We start from the raw sequence: 22,808 nt of genomic DNA, 5'->3' as shown, positions 1-22,808 counted from the left end.
GTCACTGCCAAGCGACTTCTGTGTTGCAGAATGTCGCTGTTAGAGTGAGAATAGAAAGCTTGGATACGCTAGACCTCTTTTCTCCTTGTAATTGACTCTCTTCCCAGAGGCAGTTTGCAATACGATTGCTGGTCGGTCGGACGCAGAATGTTTTCAATGCAGTTCATACCAGATGGTTTATATGCGCCTGTGGCACCAACGCTGAGTTGCGCACAGTGATCAGACATAGAGAGAGAGAGAGAGATTGGACAAAGCAAAGGGCTTGACGCGGCCAGGCGAGCAGCGAGCATTGAACCTGGCCGTCCGGGAAACAAACAATAGAGGTAGGGCTGGGGAAAAATGAACTGAAGACGCCTCTCTCAGACAGCTCGTTATCAAACCAAACGGAGCACAATCTTCTGCCCCCACTGAATCACATGTAACATTTTCGAAGTATTGTTATTGTTATTATTATTATTATTGTTATTCTCAATCACCTGTGGTAAAATAAATATCACAATGTATATAATTAGTAATTGTAATAATACAAAATAAGTGATAGTTATTTAATAGTAATTATTTTACACTTTTATTAGACAGCAGTGCGACAGCGCGGTTAAATACCTTGTTTTGAAAATAATAATGGGCAACGAAAGGCACTGGAGCTGTACAGCTCTGGCCAAAAGCTTTGCAGCTCCCTCTCTAGGCTGAACACATTGTGCTTCATAAAGTCGAATCAAAGCTGCTGAATAATGTTACGTTAACATGTTGAATTACACGCCAGCGCTTTGTAGTTTTCCATACACTTAACAGGAAAAGACACGCTTTTTAAAAACGTGGTATTTAACTTGAAATACGACTGTACTACTGTTAAGGCTTCCAGTATAGACTTTTATGCGAAATCATTTTGTATTTTCTTTGATTGCACGATGATGTTAAATAAAATATGAAAATGATGTTCATATAGTTTAATTATCTTTAATGATCTGCTAAAATTCTAGCTGATGCAAAACCTTTAGCCAGAGCTGTAGATGATAAGGGGTTGGTTTGATCAATCTCTGTCAACCCTTTTTTTTTAATGCAAAGTGTATCTTGGAGATCACTGTCTATTCACACAGTACGCTTTATTCTGATAACCGGGGAACACACTCTCACACTCTCTGTTACACACACGCAGACACACACTCTCACACGCACACGCACACGCACACGCACACACACACACTGTCTCACACTCTCTCTCACACTCACTCACTCACTGTCACACACACACACACATATAACTGCAGTAACAAAACATCCAAATAGCACTCTATATATTTCCAGCTGAAGAATACCCCTATCGAGTTAATATCTGCAAAATGCGCCAATTCCATTCAAAGTAAAACAACTTCCATAGTTAATGTTGAATCGCTTGCAGGCACAATTCTCATTTTACAAACCCCTGTCCCCTTTTTGTAAATTCATTCTGACGGGAGCTCACCCAGAACATCCCTGAAAAGACGTGCCTTTGGAAGAAGCCAAGTCGTCACAGATCTTCAATCCCGTCAACATTTTCTCCACAGAGCAAGCAGCGGATACCGGATGCTGCAGCTGTGGAAAATCTTTGCAAGCGAAGATGAATCCTGTCCTAAAAGAACAGCTGCCTGGTCTGCAGGCTGCCCACAGCAAAGGGGAATGCGTCTACCAAACCCAGTCCAGTGCCCTTAACGATGAGGACAGAGATTTCAACCCTGTGCGAGAGGCTGGGAACGAATCGGAGACCGGGAAAGGGGAAGTATCTGCAGGAGACTCATCTGAAATCAACCAGACTTCTGCTACATCATGTAAGTGTTACAACTTCCCGAAAGTTTAGCATTGCCTGGAATTTTAGGATTCAGACATAATTAATTAAAGATCTTTTATTTAACATCACGTAATCAGAAAATAATAATGCAAAATGATATTGCATAAAAGTCTACGAGTACAGTAGTGTTTCATGTTCGATTTCGAAATGTCAGTTCTTCTTGTAAGTATATTGGGAAAACTACAACGCGATGTGCAATTGAATATGTTAGCTGTAGTGTGGCACCCATAAGGTATGTGGAAAGTGTAAACAAGGCCTTGGGAATAAGACTCCCATTCCAGGTCTTACTATGAGGTTGATTAGCCACAGTGTGTGCAGGTAACAAGCTTAGGTGTGTCTCATTAAACTCACCGTTTTCAGTTCCAGTGATTTGATATCATACGCATAGCAAGTGAAAACTACAGAAGCAATGGGTGTGTTTTAATACATTGGTACTTTACTGTGGTAGGATGTTTGTGTGCATGTATATGTGTGTGTGTGTGTGTATATATGTGTGTGTGTATATATATATACACACACACACACACACACACACACACACACACACACAGTCCTTGATCATCAACTAAAAATGTTCTCTCTCTCTCTCTCTCTCTCTCTCTCTCTCTCTCTCTCTCTCTCTCTGTCCCTCTCCCTCTCTCTTGCTCTCTAGATGATGAAGAATGTGACCCCGGATTCGGCAGGTCCTGCCCTCACTGCGGAAGTTGTTGTGGTCGCCAGCGAGACCTCGCCAAGCGCATGAAGAAGACTCACCTGGAGGAGATTGTAAAGATACTCAAAACTCGTTCTGTTCGCACCACGAGCCTCCCGCTACCAAGCGGCAGAGAGCGCGAAATTCCACCCGCCGACGTTCCTACGACCTCTGAACCCGCCGGCGATGCCCAAGCCTCGCATATGCATCGCGCTCGGGACCGCTGGACTGAATGCGACAATCGTGATGCAAATGATGAAACCGCCGTCGAACGGGGAACTTGTAGTGCAGCGGAGACCAAGCGCGGCGCGGGAATGAGAGAGAGTTCTGATCGGGATACCGACGCAACGGATGACAAAAGCTCGGTAATCGAGAAGGAAAAAAATAACAACGAGGAAACAGTGACGACTCCGTATGACTACACTGAATCCAGACAAAGTCTGAACCTTAAAACCAAGGAGATTATCCATTCCGGGGAGGCTTTGTACGGCTTTGGTTGCGGAGGAGACAATTTCGACCGTCTGGGTTCGCTTAAAACCCTGGCCGGATTTCTCCCGCCATACTTCTGCACGGAATGCGGGAAGCGCTTCAACGGCTCGGGAACGCTCAAGAGACACCTGAGAATTCACACGGGGGAGTCTCCTTACCACTGCACCGAATGCGGGAAAAATTTCAAGGACTCAGGTGCTCTGAAGAGACACCGGAGGATTCACACGGGGGAGTCGCCTTACCACTGCACCGAATGCGAAAAGAAATTTCGCCAACTGGGCCACTTGAAAGAACACCAGCGAATCCATACCGGGGAGACCCCGTACCACTGCACTCAGTGCAGGAAAAGCTTCAGCCAGCTGGGGAACCTGAAGACCCATCAGCGAATCCACACCGGCGAGACCCCTTACACCTGCGCCGACTGTGGGAAAAGCTTCCGGCAAATCAGGCAGCTCCGAACGCACCAGCAGGTCCACACGGGAGAGACTCCGTTCCACTGCTCGGAATGCGGCAAGAGCTTCAAGTGGATGTGTTCCCTGAAGGAGCACCAGAGGATCCACACGGGAGAAGCCCCCTACAGCTGCCTGGACTGCGGGAAGAGCTTTAAGGGCGCGGGGACTTTGAAGAAGCACAGGCGGGTTCACACGGGAGAGACACCCTACCGCTGTGAGGACTGCGGGAAGGGCTTCAAGGAGTCGGGGGCTTTAAGGCGGCACCAGCGAATCCACACCGGGGAGACTCCTTACCACTGCTCCGTCTGCAGCAAGAAGTTCAGCCGGGTGGACCACCTTAAAGACCACCAACGGATTCACAGCGGGGAGTGATTTCGGTTTTTCATTAACAAAACTGGGTCTATTTAAAATAAAATTCTAAATTCTAAAAGGTAGCTTTCTAGTGATTTCTGGTGATTGTTATACTGGTGAAGGTGTCGGCTGAAATATTTGCCAGCTTAATATTTCCAAGAGGGAAGAGGCATTTCTTGTGTGCATTCGTTTGAGGAGCAGCTTGGCAGTAGGAGATGTCAAGAGTCGGGGCAGCTGGGCTGGGCTGGGCTGTTGGAGGAGCTTTTTTGAGGACTCTTAACACGAGGCTTGCCAACGCTGTCCCTCTTCCACTCCTGGTCTTTCTTCCAAACACCCTTTTCAAAATCGTTTATCTGAACCAATTAAATAAGCCTCCATCCACCTAGACCCTTAACTATTTCATGATCTTGTTTTACCTGTAGAACAAACCTGGAATGGAATGGAATGCCCCTCCGGACCGTGATTGGCTAGCCATCACTGCTGTAAATTGATTGGTTGTTAGATATGACTGATTGACTCACAATTGATTGATGTAGCTGTTCATTAGTAATGCTTAGCGTTAAAACACGTAAACACTAAAGGTTGTAAAATTCATTAAAAACTGTAACTGGGATACCTCTAGATCAATCCTGTGGGTCCCCAGTTTAACCTAGTTTGAGAAGCACTTAGCTCACCTTAATTAGTTTCAGGATCATTTTTGGAAGCCCCCTTCTTGTGTGCAGTACCAGCGTTGCATTGTCATTCACTGTGCTGAATCGAATGATACCAAAGTAGTGTCATGGCTCTTCAGCTTTTAATTTTGAGTTTCGCTTCCCAGTTTTTTCCTTTGCTTGGTCAAATCCAAGACACCGAGGCAAACGAACGGGGGAAAAGACATTGAAGATGGGAGACCCTGCCTCGCGTCTGGCAAGGCACGTCGGGAAGGAGTCGTGGAATTATTCCCGATTGATATCGAGTGATGACGATGTTTGTGTAATACACTGTATGTGAATTTGTGAGATTGTAACCAAGATGAGAAAACGCTGTGGCAATGTGAGGTCGCTACTGACTGTAAGACACTGGAGGTGGGGAGGGGAGATTATATATAAAATTTATTGTAATAAATATGCCATGTACATTTGCCTAGAAATGTCAGCTCAGGCAGTTTTTTTTCTGTACAATACCTAACCTGATTAAACTTGGTTCTAGTTCTCATACGCTGTGTGGATCGCATCTTGTGTTCCCTTTGAACCCTGTGAAAGATGCAAAGAAACATGGGACCTAAAGAGGTCATAATCATTGGGGCGAGAAGGGTTGTTAGCTGAAAGCTGGATTGATTTTGACTGATAGTAGTTTTGTATTGAGGCTTGGGTCTTTGGAAAGATGTCTGATACCAAACCTTCGATATTTGAATTCAAAGTATATTGAAAAATGATGTCGTATTCAATAAATGTGTAAAAAATATATATATAAGCAGGCTGCGTTGTCCAGTGGTTAAAGAGAAGGGCTTGTAACAAGGAGGTCCCCAGTTCAAATCCCAGCTCAGCCACTGACTTGCTGTGTGTGTGTGTGTGTGTGTGTGTGTGACCCTAAGCAAGTCACTGAACCTCCTTGTGCTCCGTCTTTGTTGTGAGATGTTGTTGGAAGTGACTCTGCAGCTGATGCATAGTTAAACAAAAAAATAGGCTTATTGGAAATAATAATAATAACAATATGGTCCCTAAATAAGCAAAGAAACACGATGAGAAAGACAATGACGCTGTAAAAATGACTCTAGAATCAAAAAATTACAAACCGAGCACAACCAGGTGGGGGTTTGATGTCTTTCTCTATTTTTTCCAAGACCTTGGAAATACACTTTTATTTCATTAATTTCTTTCTTCATATTTAGCTGTCAGATTTAAGACTTTTACAGTTAGATCACTTTTTACTTTTAACAAATCAAATAAATGTCTTTTTTTTTCCAGTAGAAAACATTTAATTGTACAGCAATTTATTTCACAGGCAAGGGGGATAAACTCCCCGTTCAATACCATGTAAGGTAACAAAAACTTGATTGCAGATATCAAGAAAATAAACGTACGCCGGACCCAACTTCAAATCAGCCTCTGATGTACGCATCCAGCCCCAAAGTGAGCTGATACTTTGCTGTAAAAAACCAAGCAAGGCTCTTGGGCAAATTAGGTCCGATCTGTGCATATTTCAGAAGCAGCAGAAATATGCACCGAGCCAGAAAACTCTTAAGACAGTGGTTCTCGAGTTAGGTCCTCAGGGACCCCAGTGTCTTCTGCCTTTCATTCCAACTGAGCTCTCAGTTCCCTGACTAAACCTTTAATTGATTTTATAATAATTTGCCTTTTTAATTGTTTCCAGCTCTTAAACGGTTTCAAGCTAACTGTAACATTGTGTAAGTAACTTGAAATCTTTTTTTTAAGAACTGAGAACAACTAAAAAGCTCTTTAAGGAAATCGTTGCAGTTCAATGAAGGCTTTAGTTAAGTAATGCTGGAATGACAACCAGAAGACGCAGGGGCACCGAGGAGTAAGGTTGGTTGTTTTTTTCTTTCTGACTTGTTCCGTTCTTTAAGTTATAGAGCAGTGATTCTCAACCCTGGTCCTGGAGGGACCCCCTACCCTGCTGGGCTTTGTTCCAACTAAGCGCTCACTTACTTAACTGAGCCATTAATTGAACTGATAATTTGCATAATTTGACTTAAAGTTGGAGAATTCAAGTTCCTTACACTTGACTTGAAACCCCAAACTGTTTAAAATAATTAAGACTGATTAGGCAAATTATTAGTTCAGTTAAGGGTTCAGTGAAGCAATTGAGAGCTTGGTTGGAAGAATAACCAGCAGGGTAGGGGGCTCCTCAAGACCAGGGATGAGAACCATTAATATAGAGGGAGTGGGACACAATCTTGAAGCCCATTGGGTTTCCAAGCCCATTGCCCAAAGCCAGCTCCAATGAAAGGGAAATGATCAGGAGGTGTGTGCGCTTGGGGATCGGGTTTGCAGATTAGCCTTTATGAAATGAGAAGCTAAGTGTAGTCGCAGGGTAACCTGCTATAGGGACTATAGGGACGGTGACGAATAATTGGTTGTACAGCAGAATTAACTCTAAGTTGTCAATGGGTAAAGACTGGTGTTTCCTTACAGAATACAGTCGTGGCTTTTCTAAAATCTACACAGTAGCCAAAATTAGTTTGGGCAATGGGCACCTGGCTGTCCATCTTTATTTAGGATAGGACAAAACCTTTATTTTTTTGGTGGGGGGGGGGGGTTAGGGGGATAGAAACTAGACAGTCCAAAATGATGAGTTCTCCCGAAAGTCAGAAAGCTGGACTATTGAGAAGGTTTCAGAATGCGATGCAGTGGTTATTCGAGAAGACGGACGGGTTTGAGTTGAGTGTGTCGACAGGAGGACTTACATACAAGAAGACGAGTGCTTGAGTAGAAGAGTGACGCAAAGGTGACTTTTGAAGGGTGTTGGGATAACAGACGGTGGGCGGGGGATAGGAAAGGTGGGATCAGTGATGTAGAGAAACCGTGACAAAACAATCAGCCTGTTTTTCTGGGGGGCAACAGGCGGATTTTCTGAAAGACAAGAGTTTAATCGTCATCGTCATCGTCGTCATCATCGTCATCATCGTCATCTTCGTCTTCGTCACTGTCGTCATCTTCGTCACTGTCGTCATCGTCATCTTCATCGCTGTCGTCTTCATCGCTGTCATCATCTTCATCACTGTCATCATCCTCATCGCTGTCGTCCTCGTCGCTGTCGTCATCATCATCATCATCATCATCATCATCATCATCATCATCCTCGGTGTTGATGTCTCCGTCAAGAACATCCTCGATCCAATCCTCCAGCTCTTCAGCGGAGGGCAGGTCATCATCGTCCTTCATCTCCAACCACACGCTGTCAGCCTGTGGAGAACCACAAGAACGAGCGGCACTAAGAGGAGACATGTCTACTCTGGGTCATGATGTACTCTGTGTGGGCTGGAGGGGGGGGGGGGACTGCTGCTTCTTACATCTACATCAATTACTTCAGTTCGTTTAGCCGTACAACTAAGAAGAAATAGGGTGGACTTTGAAAGTCTTTAAAATCGTACAAAGGAATTGACAAAGCTACTCCCAGCCGATACTCTAAGTGCAGCACGGAAACCAGAGTGGTGAAGGCAGGAAGGGCTGCTGATTTTGGGATCTTTTTAAGACCCAATTTGACTAATATTACCCAACTGTTTTGAACCAGACGAAGCCACTTTTTCAGGAACAGCGGCTTGAAGCCTTCCAGGAGATCACCAGGAGAACTAGTTTGAGGGGGCTGCATCACAAACCCCAAGTCACCTCCAGCGTGCCAGGCAGTAGCCTGAAACCTAGTCTCCTGAAACCAAGTTCCAACCCGGAAAAAGTGGCTTTGTGTTCCCTCATCTTAAAGGTACCGTGCTGTACTGTGACACAATTTCGGTTCTGATTAAACTCAAGAGAAATGCAGACAGAGAGCACAGGCAGGATGGGTGCGAGACAAAGGTGAGGGTTATACTTACGTCAGTGACGTTGACGACCCCAATCTGGGGTGCAGACAGGTCGATGTCGAAGGTCTTCTCCCAGTAGGGAATGAGCTGAAACAAGACAGGGGAATTCAGAATACAATGGAGCAGAAAATAGAGAGAGAGAGAGAGAGAGAGAGAGAGAGAGTTCACAAGCTAGTGCTTAACTGTAAGTATTCAGTGCAACTCATTCATATGGGCAGAAGAGATTTCACTTTTAACAGAACTATTGCCAGAACTATATTTAATCCTATGTACAATTATGCTTCTCCCAAATGAACCTTTCCTACTTTAATACAATGTCGTGTTTTATATTCACATCACGATGGTAAACGACATACTGAACACTGAAGCAGGTTGGAGGGTCACTTCTTGTTTTTCAATTAATTTCTAAAAACAATTCCCAATCCCCTTCAAAGGAATCAGAATATCTTCGAGGAAGGATAATAATCGTCGCAATTGTTCAACTGCTTTCCTTTTAAAGTGAGTTTAATTGACTAACAAACACACAAACAGCCACTTTGATTGAATTTGCTTGTTTGCCATCTGAAAATGAGAAGCTTATTTTAACAGAATATCACTAATGGTAGTTTTGATCAATGAGGTGTTGGAATTAATAAAAAAAGGGACTTGATCACCCAACCCTGGATGCAAAGCAGGAAGAAACGCCTACAAAACTAGAGGAATTGCAAAGCTGGGACTTCACAGCGTTCCAAAACACATTGTAAAATTAAGACCGTGACAACAGACATACCCTACAGAGCTCCATCAAAGGTGAACCCTTTCCCATAGCAAATATATATGTATATTGTGCTACCTAGTGTTGGAAAAAATAGCCATCTTTAGACCCTTGTCCTGAGTTTCTGTTCTTGCAACAAGAACATTGTTTCCTTCTCCATTTCTTGGACTCAATAACGCCCTGGTTTATGGACTGGCGCTGCTCTCAGTCACCCAGTAGGCACAGCTAGAACGCGGCAGCTGTTTTCTGCAAGCTGTTTCAATCCCGTAAGCAGATTTTTTTTTTCTTTGGTTTTCCTCACCAGGGGGAAGTCATCGGGGTCGATCCAAATGATGCTCAGGTCTGGGTTATCGGTGTTGTCTTCAGCGACTTCCTTCAGGATCTCCAGGAACTCAAAACCATCTGCGTGGGAAGAGAAAGAGAGAGAGAGAGATGGGAGAGAGAAGATCGGATCAAAACCGGATCGACTTGCAAATACAAGCTGGGGTTGTTTTATAGCTATTTTGTTTACTTGTTTGTATTTTTTTTATTTTGTGTTTGTTCTGATTCATTTTCTGTGTAAATCTTTTTGCACGACATAGGGAATTATGCAGTTGTATCAGAAAGGGGCTAGAGTTATATCATGCAAAAATACATTGTAACTTCATAATAACATTGTACTGATGTGTGAGCACACATGGATTTACTAAGTAACTGCTATGCAAATGGAAAGTGTTACCCATTATCCTACGATCAACGATCTTGGAGCGGTACAGTCGGAGGTCTTGCCTGATGGGTCTGTATTTACTTTATCTTGTGTCCTAATTACATTGTTTGGAGAGGTATTTCTGTATTGGGTTTGCATTGGGAACTCAACCACCATTCTAAAATTAGATCTGCGCACTGACATCAGTATATAGATCTTATGTTCAGAACAGAAAACAAGAGGCACTTTATTTACACAGAGAATCGTGAGGGTCTGGAATCAACTCCCCAGTAATGTTGTTGAAGCCGACACCCTGGGATCCTTCAAGAAGCTGCTTGACGAGATTCTGGGATCAATAAGCTGCTAACAACCAAACAACCAAGATGGGACCGAACGGCCTCCTCTCGTTTGTAAACTTTCTTGTGTTCATACTGCAGTATACTATTTGTTTTTTCGGTCATGGCCAGGCAGTGATTGACGGTACCTGGGTCCTCTTCTTCTGCAAAGGCGACGATGTGGAACCCATCGATATCATCTTCCTGACAGCAAGCAAGACAAGGAGATAAACTGTCAGTACGTTACTATTCCAGCGTTCAAAAAGCACCAATTACATGCTCCCTCACCACTTTCTAACCGGTGGGAGTTACTGTTACAGCTGTGGCCAAAAGTTTTGCATCATCACCCTCTATATAGAATGAACTCCCTCAGCTTCATAGAGTCCAGTGAAAGCTGCTGAATAATGTTCCCTTGTTAACATATTGAATTGCACCCCCTCTATATAGAATGAACTCCCTCAGCTTCATAGAGTCCAGTGAAAGCTGCTGAATAATGTTCCCTTGTTAACATATTGAATTGCACCCCCTCTATATAGAATGAACTCCCTCAGCTTCATAGAGTCCAGTGAAAGCTGCTGAATAATGTTCCCTTGTTAACATATTGAATTGCACCCCCTCTATATAGAATGAACTCCCTCAGCTTCATAGAGTCCAGTGAAAGCTGCTGAATAATGTTCCCTTGTTAACATATTGAATTGCACCCCCTCTATATAGAATGAACTCCCTCAGCTTCATAGAGTCCAGTGAAAGCTGCTGAATAATGTTCCCTTGTTAACATATTGAATTGCACCCCCTCTATATAGAATGAACTCCCTCAGCTTCATAGAGTCCAGTGAGAGCTGCTGAATAATGTTCCCTTGTTAACATATTGAATTCCACACCCAGCGCTTTGTAGTTCTCCCCCGTATACTTAAAAAATGAAAAAATGATAATTGATGAATGTGATATTTAAAAATCTAAACTCAAATACTGTACTAATGTTATGACTTCCGGTAGACATTTTGCAATATTATTTTGTAGTTCCTTTTGATTATATGCTAAATAAAAGATCTAAATTACATTCATATAGTTTATTTTTTATTTTTAATGATGTCTCAATCCTAAAATTCTAGGTGATGCAAAACTTTTGGCCAGAGCTGTACGGCTTTCTGAATTCCACATCATGCATTACAGCACAGGTCGGCTTATTAGGTGGATGCTAAGATATTATAACAGCAATCGCACCAAAAATATGTTTTTGTTGTGTATGTTGCTATGAACAGAATTTACAATGTCGACATGTGCTACTGTAGACCTGAAGGGACAAATAACGCTAGTTTTACCATGGGGGGCGTTACCACAAAAGAACTCTATGAAGCTGCAACCTTCTGGACTCACCCAGGTCTCGTACATGTTGTATGGCTCCAGCTTTCTCAGTGTTGGCCTGGAAGCAAACAAGAAAGATAAGTTAGTTTCAATTCCCTGGCTTTAATATAATAATTTTTTCAGTGAGCCTGCGCTAATCTTTTATGACTTGTTAACGCCTGGGGATATGTGATTGTACTAGCACCAATTATTAACAATTGCCTCTGTAGCCAGGAACTCAAGAGCAGAACTCATTGAGTCTGGAGTGTTATTTTCATCTGATTGCAAGAATAATATTTTCGCTGTCAGTTTACATCCTGGGCATGTCAGTATCACTGTAAAAATGATGGATGAGAGGAAAATAATCTTCCAATCAATGTGGAAGTCAATTGTCATTGATTGGTACGCAAATTAGAAATGTGAGGAGGGTAGGGGGGCGGGGGGTAGGATAGCCGCCCTTGCCCGTTAGACAAAGCCAAAAAAAGCAGCTGGAGGCTGGTGAGGAGGAGATGAACTGTGGTGCACAGCGGGGATGTCATGGATTGAGGTAAGATATCAAGCCCTCCCTCGTACCTCTGGTGATCCTCAATGTAGTCCACAATCTCATCCTCTGTGTACGGCTTTCCCGGGATCACTCTGGGTTCCTCCATGAAGGGTTCGTAAAAATCAACCTCGTTCATTTTCAGATCCAGTTTCTTAGCGATCTGGCCACGGAGAGGAAAATCAATAAATAAATAAACCAGAGAGGTTTTTGAATCCTTTCTGTGTGGCTAAATTACCAGCGGATGTTGAAAACTCCAACTTACCTTCGCTTCAAAAGTGGCAAAGAAGTTGATGTACGGGTGGAACTCTTCAGCGGCATCTTCATACTCTTTGTAGTCTGGAATTAAAATAGAAATAGATTTTATCAAGGTTTGCTTCAGTCGGTGTACCCAAGACAATTCACTTAAAAAACGAGCGCCTTCAAATGTCATTTTTAATCTTTTTTTTTTTAAATCAATAATCAAAAGTGTCTTTGGGGTCTGCTGTTCTAATTCTGAATGATCAGATCTCTGTTTATCTGGCTTACAGCTTGCTTTGAGATTCGCTGGATGCATACCTGCTGCTATCTTTGAGGACAGCAGGAGTCAGGCAAGCAGACACGAGTAACAAAAAATATATAGTTTTACAGCTTGGATTGGACAGCGACCATGCCCTATCAAATGCAAGTCCATTTACAGTGCATGCAGTTGTGTGTTGCAATGAATTGGCATCACAGCCCAAAGACAAACCATTTAACTGGAAGAGCATGCTCCATAGTGGAGAGGTCAGAATGTGTCTTATGCTGATGTGACTGTTATTAACCCATCAGCCACTAGGGGGAGACCCGTTACAGTGTGTTCGTTGCATAACCTCTTAGCTTCGTCTTAAGGTACGTACGCTCTGAATTCTCATTCTTGAAGTATCCCACCAGTTTGATCTCGTCCTCAATGTTCTTGAACGCCTGCAGCTCGTGCTCCCCTTCGATGAACTCCACGGGGTCTTCAATCACCTGGGAATGAGGGTTCGAATTCACCGTTAGAAGCCTTGAGGCGCTGCCCGTCACTCTGCAACCAGCAACCGGGCAGCGGGCTTTCTTTGAAATGTCTTCAATGAAAAAGATGGTGGTCTAAATAAATCCTAAATCTGAAGGTAGCAGAATGCCACTAAAATATCGTTTTTCTTAAACAATAAATATTATGGCATTAAATCACATTTTATTTGCATACCGAATTCTAGTAACACAGAAAATAAATAGGTGCATTTATCTAATTTCCACAAAGTCCCTTTCTGCTCCATCTCTGTGGTCTGCCTCGACCGCACCGCTGACTGCTGGACGTATAATTCCAAATGATTCACAGACTCACGTCCAGAATGAACTTGACCAGAGTGTCAGCTGCCAGCTCCCCGTCGTACTCGATGACCTCATCGTCTGTGAAGATGTAAATGGTGTCCTCCTCATCCATACCTGCACACAGCGACACAGACTTCCAGTCAAAACCCTTCTCATCCGATCGCACTTTCTACCAGCATTGAGCGTTTAAATACCCCCTGTTCAGACTGCACTTGTAGAACTCTTGATCACCCCCTCCTGGTCTGCGCTGGACTTGCCTGCCCTCAGCACCAGGCTACTGGATCCTCAGCTGATGCGCTATCCTTCCACGATTGCACTGCTAATCTGTCACTGTGGATATAACTTGTTGCATCCAAGTTCATGAATTTCAGTAGTATTACTATTTTCACTCACTCTCAATGACACTGTATTTAAGTCTTGCATTGTAACCATGTACTGCCCTGTAATAATAATAATAATAATAATAATAATAATAATAATAATAATAATAATAATAATAATAATAATAATAATCGGAGTGACGTCGAGACCGATTTTCAGCTCGTAGAAAAGTTTCTCTCATCTTCACTCGACGACTTATTACAAAGATCTTCACTCCATTAGAGTCCAATGAAAGCTGCTGAATAATGTTCCCTTGTTCCCTTATTAACATATTGAATTACATACCCTCTATATAGAATTAATATGTTAACAAGGGAACATTATTCATCAACTTTCATACGACTTTATAAAGCAAAAGTAGTTAATTCTATAGGGTGATGATGCAAGACTCTTTTGCTCGTAGCTGTACATGCAATCCGTTCTCCTCTGTATCAGTTGATCTTACCCAATTTCTTGGCAACCGCTGCATCTTTCTCAGAGTCCACGAGACCGAACCCGATATCTTCATCCTCCAAGTCATCGAGAACCTGGGCCGCTAACTGCAAGAGAGAGAATTGAAAATGCGAGGTTTCAATGGATTGCCATGCCTTCGTGCCTTCGTTCACCTAGATGTACCCACATAATACCCACTCAGCCAATAAAACACAGGATTCTTGAGTCGAGTGCTTCATTCTGAGACAGGGGTGTCAAACTCCGTTCCTTTTTGTTAAATCGTCAACTGTAAAACACCTTGAAGAAGAAAACAAAAAGTATGAATCGTGTTCAATTGAACAAAGGATTAGATCAATAAAGTTGATCGACAGATTGCGTTGGACCTGAAACCACAAGACCAGGCGAGCCTCGAGGACTGGAGTCCGACACGCCTGTATCTGAAGCAAACATTCAGCATCATCTGGACAATGCTCAACACGTCATTCCTCCACCGCCTCGATAAGAACGTACGTTTGCGGACGAGAGAAAGCCATTCAGCCCATCAAGGCTGGTCCCTTGCTAGCAGTATCTAGTATTTCTTTAGAGCCAGTGTTTTAGACCCTGCTACTTCACCTGGTAGGCTGTTCCGTGCATTAATCCCACCCCCCGCTCCTGCGGGAAAACTTCCCTTAGCCGCAGAACACATCTTTGCAACACATTAAGGAGCGTGTAAATACAAACACTTTTGTACGGTATTCGCCTACTGTTATTTTTAACGGTTTCCATGAATCTGAACATTACAGTTCTGGCCAAAAGTTTTGTATCGCCCTATAGAATTAATTCACTCAGCTTCATAGAGTCCAGTGAAAGCTGCTGAATAATGTTCCCTTGTTAACATATTGAATTCCACCCCCTCTATATAGAATGAACTCCCTCAGCTTCATAGAGTCCAGTGAAAGCTGCTGAATAATGTTCCCTTGTTAACATATTGAATTCCACCCCCTCTATATAGAATGAACTCCCTCAGCTTCATAGAGTCCAGTGAAAGCTGCTGAATAATGTTCCCTTGTTAACATATTGAATTCCACCCCCTCTATATAGAATGAACTCCCTCAGCTTCATAGAGTCCAGTGAAAGCTGCTGAATAATGTTCCCTTGTTAACATATTGAATTGCACCCCCTCTATATAGAATGAACTCCCTCAGCTTCATAGAGTCCAGTGAAAGCTGCTGAATAATGTTCCCTTGTTAACATATTGAATTGCACCCCCTCTATATAGAATGAACTCCCTCAGCTTCATAGAGTCCAGTGAAAGCTGCTGAATAATGTTCCCTTGTTAACATATTGAATTGCACCCCCTCTATATAGAATGAACTCCCTCAGCTTCATAGAGTCCAGTGAAAGCTGCTGAATAATGTTCCCTTGTTAACATATTGAATTGCACCCCCTCTATATAGAATGAACTCCCTCAGCTTCATAGAGTCCAGTGAAAGCTGCTGAATAATGTTCCCTTGTTAACATATTGAATTGCACCCCCTCTATATAGAATGAACTCCCTCAGCTTCATAGAGTCCAGTGAAAGCTGCTGAATAATGTTCCCTTGTTAACATATTGAATTGCACCCCCTCTATATAGAATGAACTCCCTCAGCTTCATAGAGTCCAGTGAAAGCTGCTGAATAATGTTCCCTTGTTAACATATTGAATTCCACCCCCTCTATATAGAATGAACTCCCTCAGCTTCATAGAGTCCAGTGAAAGCTGCTGAATAATGTTCCCTTGTTAACATATTGAATTCCACCCCCTCTATATAGAATGAACTCCCTCAGCTTCATAGAGTCCAGTGAAAGCTGCTGAATAATGTTCCCTTGTTAACATATTGAATTGCACCCCCTCTATATAGAATGAACTCCCTCAGCTTCATAGAGTCCAGTGAAAGCTGCTGAATAATGTTCCCTTGTTAACATATTGAATTGCACCCCCTCTATATAGAATGAACTCCCTCAGCTTCATAGAGTCCAGTGAAAGCTGCTGAATAATGTTCTATTGTAATTGATTACCGAAGGCTTCGATAGGTGAAAATACCTAATCTTAGTTCATTATACATAGAACATAAATAATTTAAATAAAAGTAATGTGCTACTTAATAATCGAGTTTTGAACTCTTGTAAAATATATTGCTTTAATATTGTCGGGTAGATATATATATATATATATATATATATATATATATATATATATATATATATATATATATATATATATATATATATTTTTAATTTAATACTGCAAATGTTTATATGATTTTTTTAAATGATGTCTCAAACCTAAAATTCCAGGATGATGATGCAAAACGTTTGTCCTTTGCTGTCGCTGGAAAGGTTCGCTCGGTACGGAATTATACGCGCGAGCCCAGCAACAGCACACATTTCAGCCCTTACAAGTTAAAGCCCGTGCTGCTGCTGGTTTTGCACTTTCTAATTCTGTTGAAATTGGAGCTTGTAACGGGCACCTGCATCCGCCAATTGGGAGCGTTGTGCTTGGGATCGAGGAGGCGGGACAGCAGCTAACGAGAGCGACGCGGAGACAGGTGCCAAAAACAGATGTTTATCTGCTTGCATTTGGCTTTATAAATGTTGATCTGCTTTTACAGTATCCTGCTCTGCGTCTAGAATAAATATATGCAATCAATCACGTTCCCTAAATAGATTTAACACTGTTAATGCCCTGTCATTTTTAATAAGAAAAACGCCACTTTATTTTTATAACTTTAGCTCTGACTAAACGTTTTGCCTCACCTTAACGCTTAAACAGTTGCAGATTTCAAGTCAACTAGAACATTTTGCAAGTAACTTGAACTCTGCAGCCTTTTAGGAGCTGAGAACAATAGAAAGGGGTCTAAATGGTTAGACCATTGTCTGAATGGGCAGAATCGCGATCTCAGTAAATCACATTGCCCTAAATATAGAGTCTTGTTACCCAGCGCTGCTAGTCAGCAGCAATGCAGTTAAATTTAGAGTCACACGCATATCCCATCCCCTAGCTATTTTCTGGGTCATGGCATTAGGTCTGCATTGCAGGGGTTATGCTGACACGTACAGTACTACTGAGGCAGCATTCGGTAACACTGCCCTCAGCAAATGTGAAGGAATTCTCCATGGAGATCTCCTTCGAGTACACAGCATGGACAGGCAAACACTCTCTGCGACTGGACAACAGTTTAGTACTTTATGAAGCAAAATGAGTTTATTCTACGTTATATATATATATATATATATATGTGTGTGTGTGTGTGTGTGTTACTGGACTTGAACTTGAGTGGGGTGGGGTGAGGACGGGTGGGGGAAAGCAAACCGAACCCAACTGCCTACAACAGAAGTCTTGTTATACCAGATCAGGCGCCTCTGTTTGGAAGCTGTTTATAGGTTTTGGGAGATTATAAATAAAACAGATGACATGCGTGATACAGCAGAGTGTGCGAATGTATTCGAACACCGCGTTGCTTCCGTAGCTTTGACTGGCTGAAATCAAACCACTGGAACTGAAAATCTTGGTAAAATTGTCAGGCAGATTAGCGCTTGTCTATTTGAATTGACGACTTTAATAAGCCACACATGCAGTTAATTTCAAACAGTGCGAGAAAGGGGAACACGGAGCCACACACCTTGAAACACAAGAGTTTAGGATGCCTGATTTAAAGCACGACGTGTCTTCTGAATCCATGCATCTTACTAGCTACAAAGGCTGTCAGTCAGTAGGGGAAGCAGCTGGTTGGTTACTGGCAATGAAGGCGGCCCTGAAGCCTAGGGAACACGAAACGGCGGCTTATAACCTGGTTCCAGGAGACCCCCGTCTGGCGGGACACCTAGTTTGAGGAGGCTGTATCAAACCCCAAGTCTCCTTGTCTGCTGTGCCGCGCAGTGGCCTGAAACCCAGTCTCCTGAAATCCAGTTTCCAAGCCACACAGAGGCTCCCTTGAGCAGTTCTGTCTCCACAGACAGACACTTAGAATGCCAGCAATACCCATCGTGGTGAATCAAAGAAATGCAGGACTAAAAACCTTCAGACTGGAGAACATCCTTCGAGTCTGACTCGGCACTTTCTAAACTGACAAACATCCTCAAACGCGAAACCTCCAGCGCCCCCTGCAGTGTGAAATGCGCCTTGCAACACTTTTTTTCCCAACCGCACCCAGTACCGCGGTTTTAGTTTCCACAAACCAAACTCGAAGCAAAAGAAGTGCTTTCCGCTGCTGAATTCATACTCTTGAATACTGTCTTCTATTTAACATGTAAACTCAACACAAACATTTAGCATCACCCTATAGAATGAACACATTTTCCTTGAAACTTGAAACGAATGAAAGGTAGTGAACAGTGTTATGTTAACATATTGAATTAAGTACCGCTTTGTAGTTTTTCCACATGACGAAAAACTGACAAAAATTTAAACAAAATGTGACATTTCCAAATCTGACATGAAATATTACCGTGCTACTATACCGTGTTTCCGGTATAGGCTTTTCTGCGATCTCATTTTGTAGTTTCTTTGATTACATGAAAATGAAAAAAATCTAAATCATGTTCGAATAGTTTAAATTGTAATAATGTCTCAATCCTAACATCGTGGTTGATGCAAAAGTTTTGGCCACAGCTGTACATTACCAGACTTATCACGATTTGATTAGTCCTGTCACCCATAACAAACACGCCACCAGCGTTGAGGAGAGACGCCACTCAACCTACACCTTCAACTCAAAAGGGAGAACACAATAATAAACAACACAATACCGCCTTATTAATCTATAGGACATAATTCAATTGCATTGCCAGACACTGCAAGCTGCAACACTGGCAATGCCACAAGTGACGAGCTATGCGTTTGAACCTATACAGTATCCGCACCTGTGGTCATTTGAACGAACGCTACCACGCTGAGTTTCACCTTAAACCACATGCTACAGATTAGCGCAATTATCTCTCCTAGACCATTGGAGCAGCCTGCCGACCCACTAGCTATTAAAGTCAGGGTAGCTGATGAAAGAGTTTCATACGATTTCTGATGCACATCCATTCGTTATATATATATATATATATATATATATATATATATATATATATATATATTAATGAAGACTTTCTTGTTTTGCAAGACCTGCTTTCATTCTGTCGTCTAGAGAGCGAACCTGCTCCCGCCCCCTTCGCCAGTCAGCTGCTTCCTCATATTGACTGACGTGCTTTCCTTTAGTCAGGGACCCCACTGCTGAGGTGGAACGACCTAGCGAGTGCAAACGGATAACCCGAAAACAAGGCTTAGAAACCGAGAACTTCCTTTAATCTAAAGTAGTACCAGCTATGGTGCTTTAAACTGACTGTGTGTGTGTGTGTGTGTGTGTGTGTGTGTGTGTGTGTGTGTGTGTGTGTGTGTGTGTGTTTCTTATAAAACCGTACACTCGAGGTCTATGGTGTGAATGAGAATGTGAAGTGGCTGAGATTTATTATTATTATTATTATTATTATTATTATTATTATTATTATTATTATTATTATTATTATTTAGCTAGAAATACTTAAAATAGCTAAGTGAGATCAATGTGTTTTTAGTCTTGAGATTCGACCCATTTGCATTAGACCGGCCAGCAGAGCACCGGGTGTTCTCTTAATGAATCTACAGTAACATACATCACTGCATTAACCAGACTGTCTCTATGACAGTGTAATGACACAGCGAAATAAAAGCCAATATAATCAAATATTAGAACAGAAATCTGTTGTTTAATTAAAAATACTGGAATATCTCATGACAACTAAACAATAAATTAGCAGGACAAAATACCTACAAGCGTAACACATACATATAATTTTAATAAACACATACACACACGCACACAAACACACACAAACACACACACACACACACGCACACACACACACACACACACACACACACATACATTAGTCATGCGTTTCAGGGCCAGAATTTTGAGTAACAATTCAGCACCCACGGTAACGACCAAAAGTGTAGCGTCACGTAGAATTTTAGGATTGAGACATAATTAAAAAAAAAAAAAAAAACTATATGAACATAATGTAGATATTTTATTTAAAATCGTGTTATTAAATAAACTACAAAATTATTAAAAAAAAAAAAAAAAGTCTACCGGGAGCCATAATACCCGCACAGCATATTTCATGTTCGATTTTAAAATTTCAGAATTGTTGCCATTTGTTGAAAACTACGAAGCGCTGGTATGGAAATCAGTATATTATCGTAACATTATTCAGCAGATTTGACTTCATGAAGCAAAATTAGTTCATTCTATAAAGGGTGATGCTAAACGTGCGGCCAGAGTGGTACGGGAATAGAATATATGAAGGGGCTATTTGGAAATTATGAATATGCAGCTTGTTTATAATAGCTATAAACCCCCAGCGATATATTTAGAAACACTAAAAGAAACCTAATACTTTTCGTTTCAAAGTCTTCGATCGGTCCAGTTTTCCCGGAGATAGAGTTTGGTGTTGAGCAGTACTCTAACTCAACTCTACAGTACTCTACTCTCTAGCGCATCTGCCACCTGTTTCCAGTATGAAGCCGAGAGGATAAGGGATGAGTGCTTCGGACAGCAGTGTGGATGATTAACTCTTACCATCCCGCGATTGCTGCTTCAGATCCACAAGACTGATAGCTTTAATCAAACTTGGAGGGATTTTTGGAGCCTTCTTTCTTTGTACAGAAAAGTCTTTCACTGACGTGCAGCTATCGCTTTGGTCCAAAAGTTTTACATCATCGCCCTACAGAATGAGTTAATTTCGCTTCATGAAGTCGAGTGAAACCTGTTGATTAATGTTTACATTAACATATTGAATTGCACGCCGCTTTGTAGTTTTCCAGATACTTAACAGAAAAATCTGACATTTCGAAATCTAACATGAAACACTTACTGTTATGGCTTCCGGTAGACTTTTGCGAGATCATTTTGTAGTTTCTTTGATTACATGATGTTAAATAAAATATCTAAATGCTGTTGATATGATTATATATATATATATATATTATATATATATATATATATAATATATCTATATATATAGATTATATCCGAAAGATTCTGATGCAAAACGTTTCATTACGCGTGGTCGTTACCCCTTTAAGAGATACTGAAATATCTGTCTACAGTATATTAGCGTTGCAGTTTTAAGCATTCTGACACGCCAAAAGGTTGACTGAAGCTCCATGTAGAGCAATTGACTGCAATGGGTCCCGACAGAACAGACCTGACTAAGGAAGCATTAGGAAGGCTTTTTCAAACGTGCTTCTTAAAAACAAACCACTTTCACCCAGGAAAGTAGGCAGGGGAGTGCTGGGTGGAAATGCCGTACAGTTATTTCCATATACAGCAAAATAAATCTATATGAAATCCAGAGATTTTATTTAACGTCGTGTAATCAATTAAACTACCAAATGAAATCGCATAAAACTCTACCGGGAGCCATAATAGTGGCATTTCATGTTAGATTTGGCAATGGCACACTCCTGTCAGTTAAGTGCATGGGGAAAACTACACAACCGGTGGCTTATCATTCAAGGTGTTAACGTAGCATTGTCAACTCTGAGAATAGTTAATCTTATAGGGTGATGCAAAGCTTTTGGCCAGAGCTGTATATGGATAGAACGCCGCTATAGCAGAGTCGACACCTGTTAGCGCAACAGAATCCCTGTAGAATAACAAACCCTTTAATTTACTCAAACCTTATATGATATTTTCAGGATGTCCTGTCCTGACTCAATAACGTGTTAGGGATAGTATGTTATTGTACATATCAGTATATCATATATATATATATATATATATATATATATATATATATATATATATATATATATATATATATATATTTTTTTTTTATACATTATATACTAAAGTCTAGACAAAAAAAGAATGTAATAAAATGATGTCAAGTCGCCTTGGATAAATAAACACATATACAGTATTATATATTATTGTGTGGACTATTTTATATTATTATATTATTGTTATTATTATTATTATTATTATTAACAGGCAGACAGACACACAGACGCCAGCACCTCTAAAATGAGTTCTTCCATCTGAAACTGTTTCTGGGAGGCACGGTCGCTCTCCACGGGTTCGTGGTACAGAATGACCATGACGTCATATTTCTTCATGACAGCCTTGAAGTTCTTGGTGTTGAGGTCGTGCACACGGTCCTTGCCATCGTACTCGGGAAAATCGAGCCCTTCTTCCGCCTGACAGACCCTCCCGACCCCGCAGGAGAAGAGGCACAGAGCCGCGAGAAGCAGCCAGGCTAACTTCATGACTAGACGCCGCAGTTAAATTACCTTTCAAACTTGTTTACGTTTTCCCGGTCAAAAAAACAAAAACAAAAAAACAATATACCCTACCGGAAAAAAACAACCCCACGAACTCTTCGAGTTTCACGATATCTTACTGTTCTCTCTCAACCAGGACGGGATGGGATGGGAGGGAGGGAGGCGGGGTTGGTCCTCAGAGTAGCAAAGTGGCGACCGTTCTCGGGACGGGGGACCAACAAAGTGTGAAAAGAGAGGAGGGTGTGTGGGCTGGGTAAAAAAGCCGAAGGGAAAAGGGGGAGGGAGAGAAAGAGGGAGAGCTATGTTTGACACGGATAGCTGGCCTCCCTCTAGCTCCGTTTCACACT

General features: G+C 41.9%; 2 protein-coding genes across 2 annotated transcripts; one reads left to right on the top strand and one right to left on the bottom strand.

The window, feature by feature from the left end:
- Positions 1–230: 230 nt before the first annotated feature.
- On the top strand, positions 231–5,278 carry LOC121302256 (zinc finger protein 2 homolog). The gene is made up of 3 exons (XM_041232098.1): positions 231–323; positions 1,545–1,805; positions 2,478–5,278. Exons 2-3 carry the CDS (start codon positions 1,598–1,600, stop codon positions 3,827–3,829), a joined length of 1,560 nt encoding a protein of 519 aa, XP_041088032.1. The 5' UTR covers positions 231–323; positions 1,545–1,597; the 3' UTR covers positions 3,830–5,278.
- A 1,777-nt stretch (positions 5,279–7,055) lies between these two features.
- LOC121302255 (calsequestrin-1-like) lies at positions 7,056–22,808 on the bottom strand. Its single transcript, XM_041232097.1, has 11 exons — positions 22,198–22,808; positions 14,142–14,235; positions 13,329–13,429; positions 12,862–12,973; positions 12,249–12,322; positions 12,016–12,146; positions 11,476–11,521; positions 10,248–10,302; positions 9,380–9,480; positions 8,337–8,411; positions 7,056–7,713 (listed from the first exon to the last, which is right to left on the bottom strand). The coding sequence occupies exons 1-11, from the start codon at positions 22,444–22,446 to the stop codon at positions 7,396–7,398; spliced, it is 1,356 nt and encodes a 451-aa protein (XP_041088031.1). The 5' UTR covers positions 22,447–22,808; the 3' UTR covers positions 7,056–7,395.

This window comes from Polyodon spathula, chromosome 29 (assembly GCF_017654505.1).
Source record: "Polyodon spathula isolate WHYD16114869_AA chromosome 29, ASM1765450v1, whole genome shotgun sequence".
Classification (NCBI taxonomy): domain Eukaryota; kingdom Metazoa; phylum Chordata; class Actinopteri; order Acipenseriformes; family Polyodontidae; genus Polyodon; species Polyodon spathula.
The sequence above is the reverse complement of the archived record's forward strand: the minus strand, read 5'-3'. Positions and strand labels throughout refer to the sequence as shown.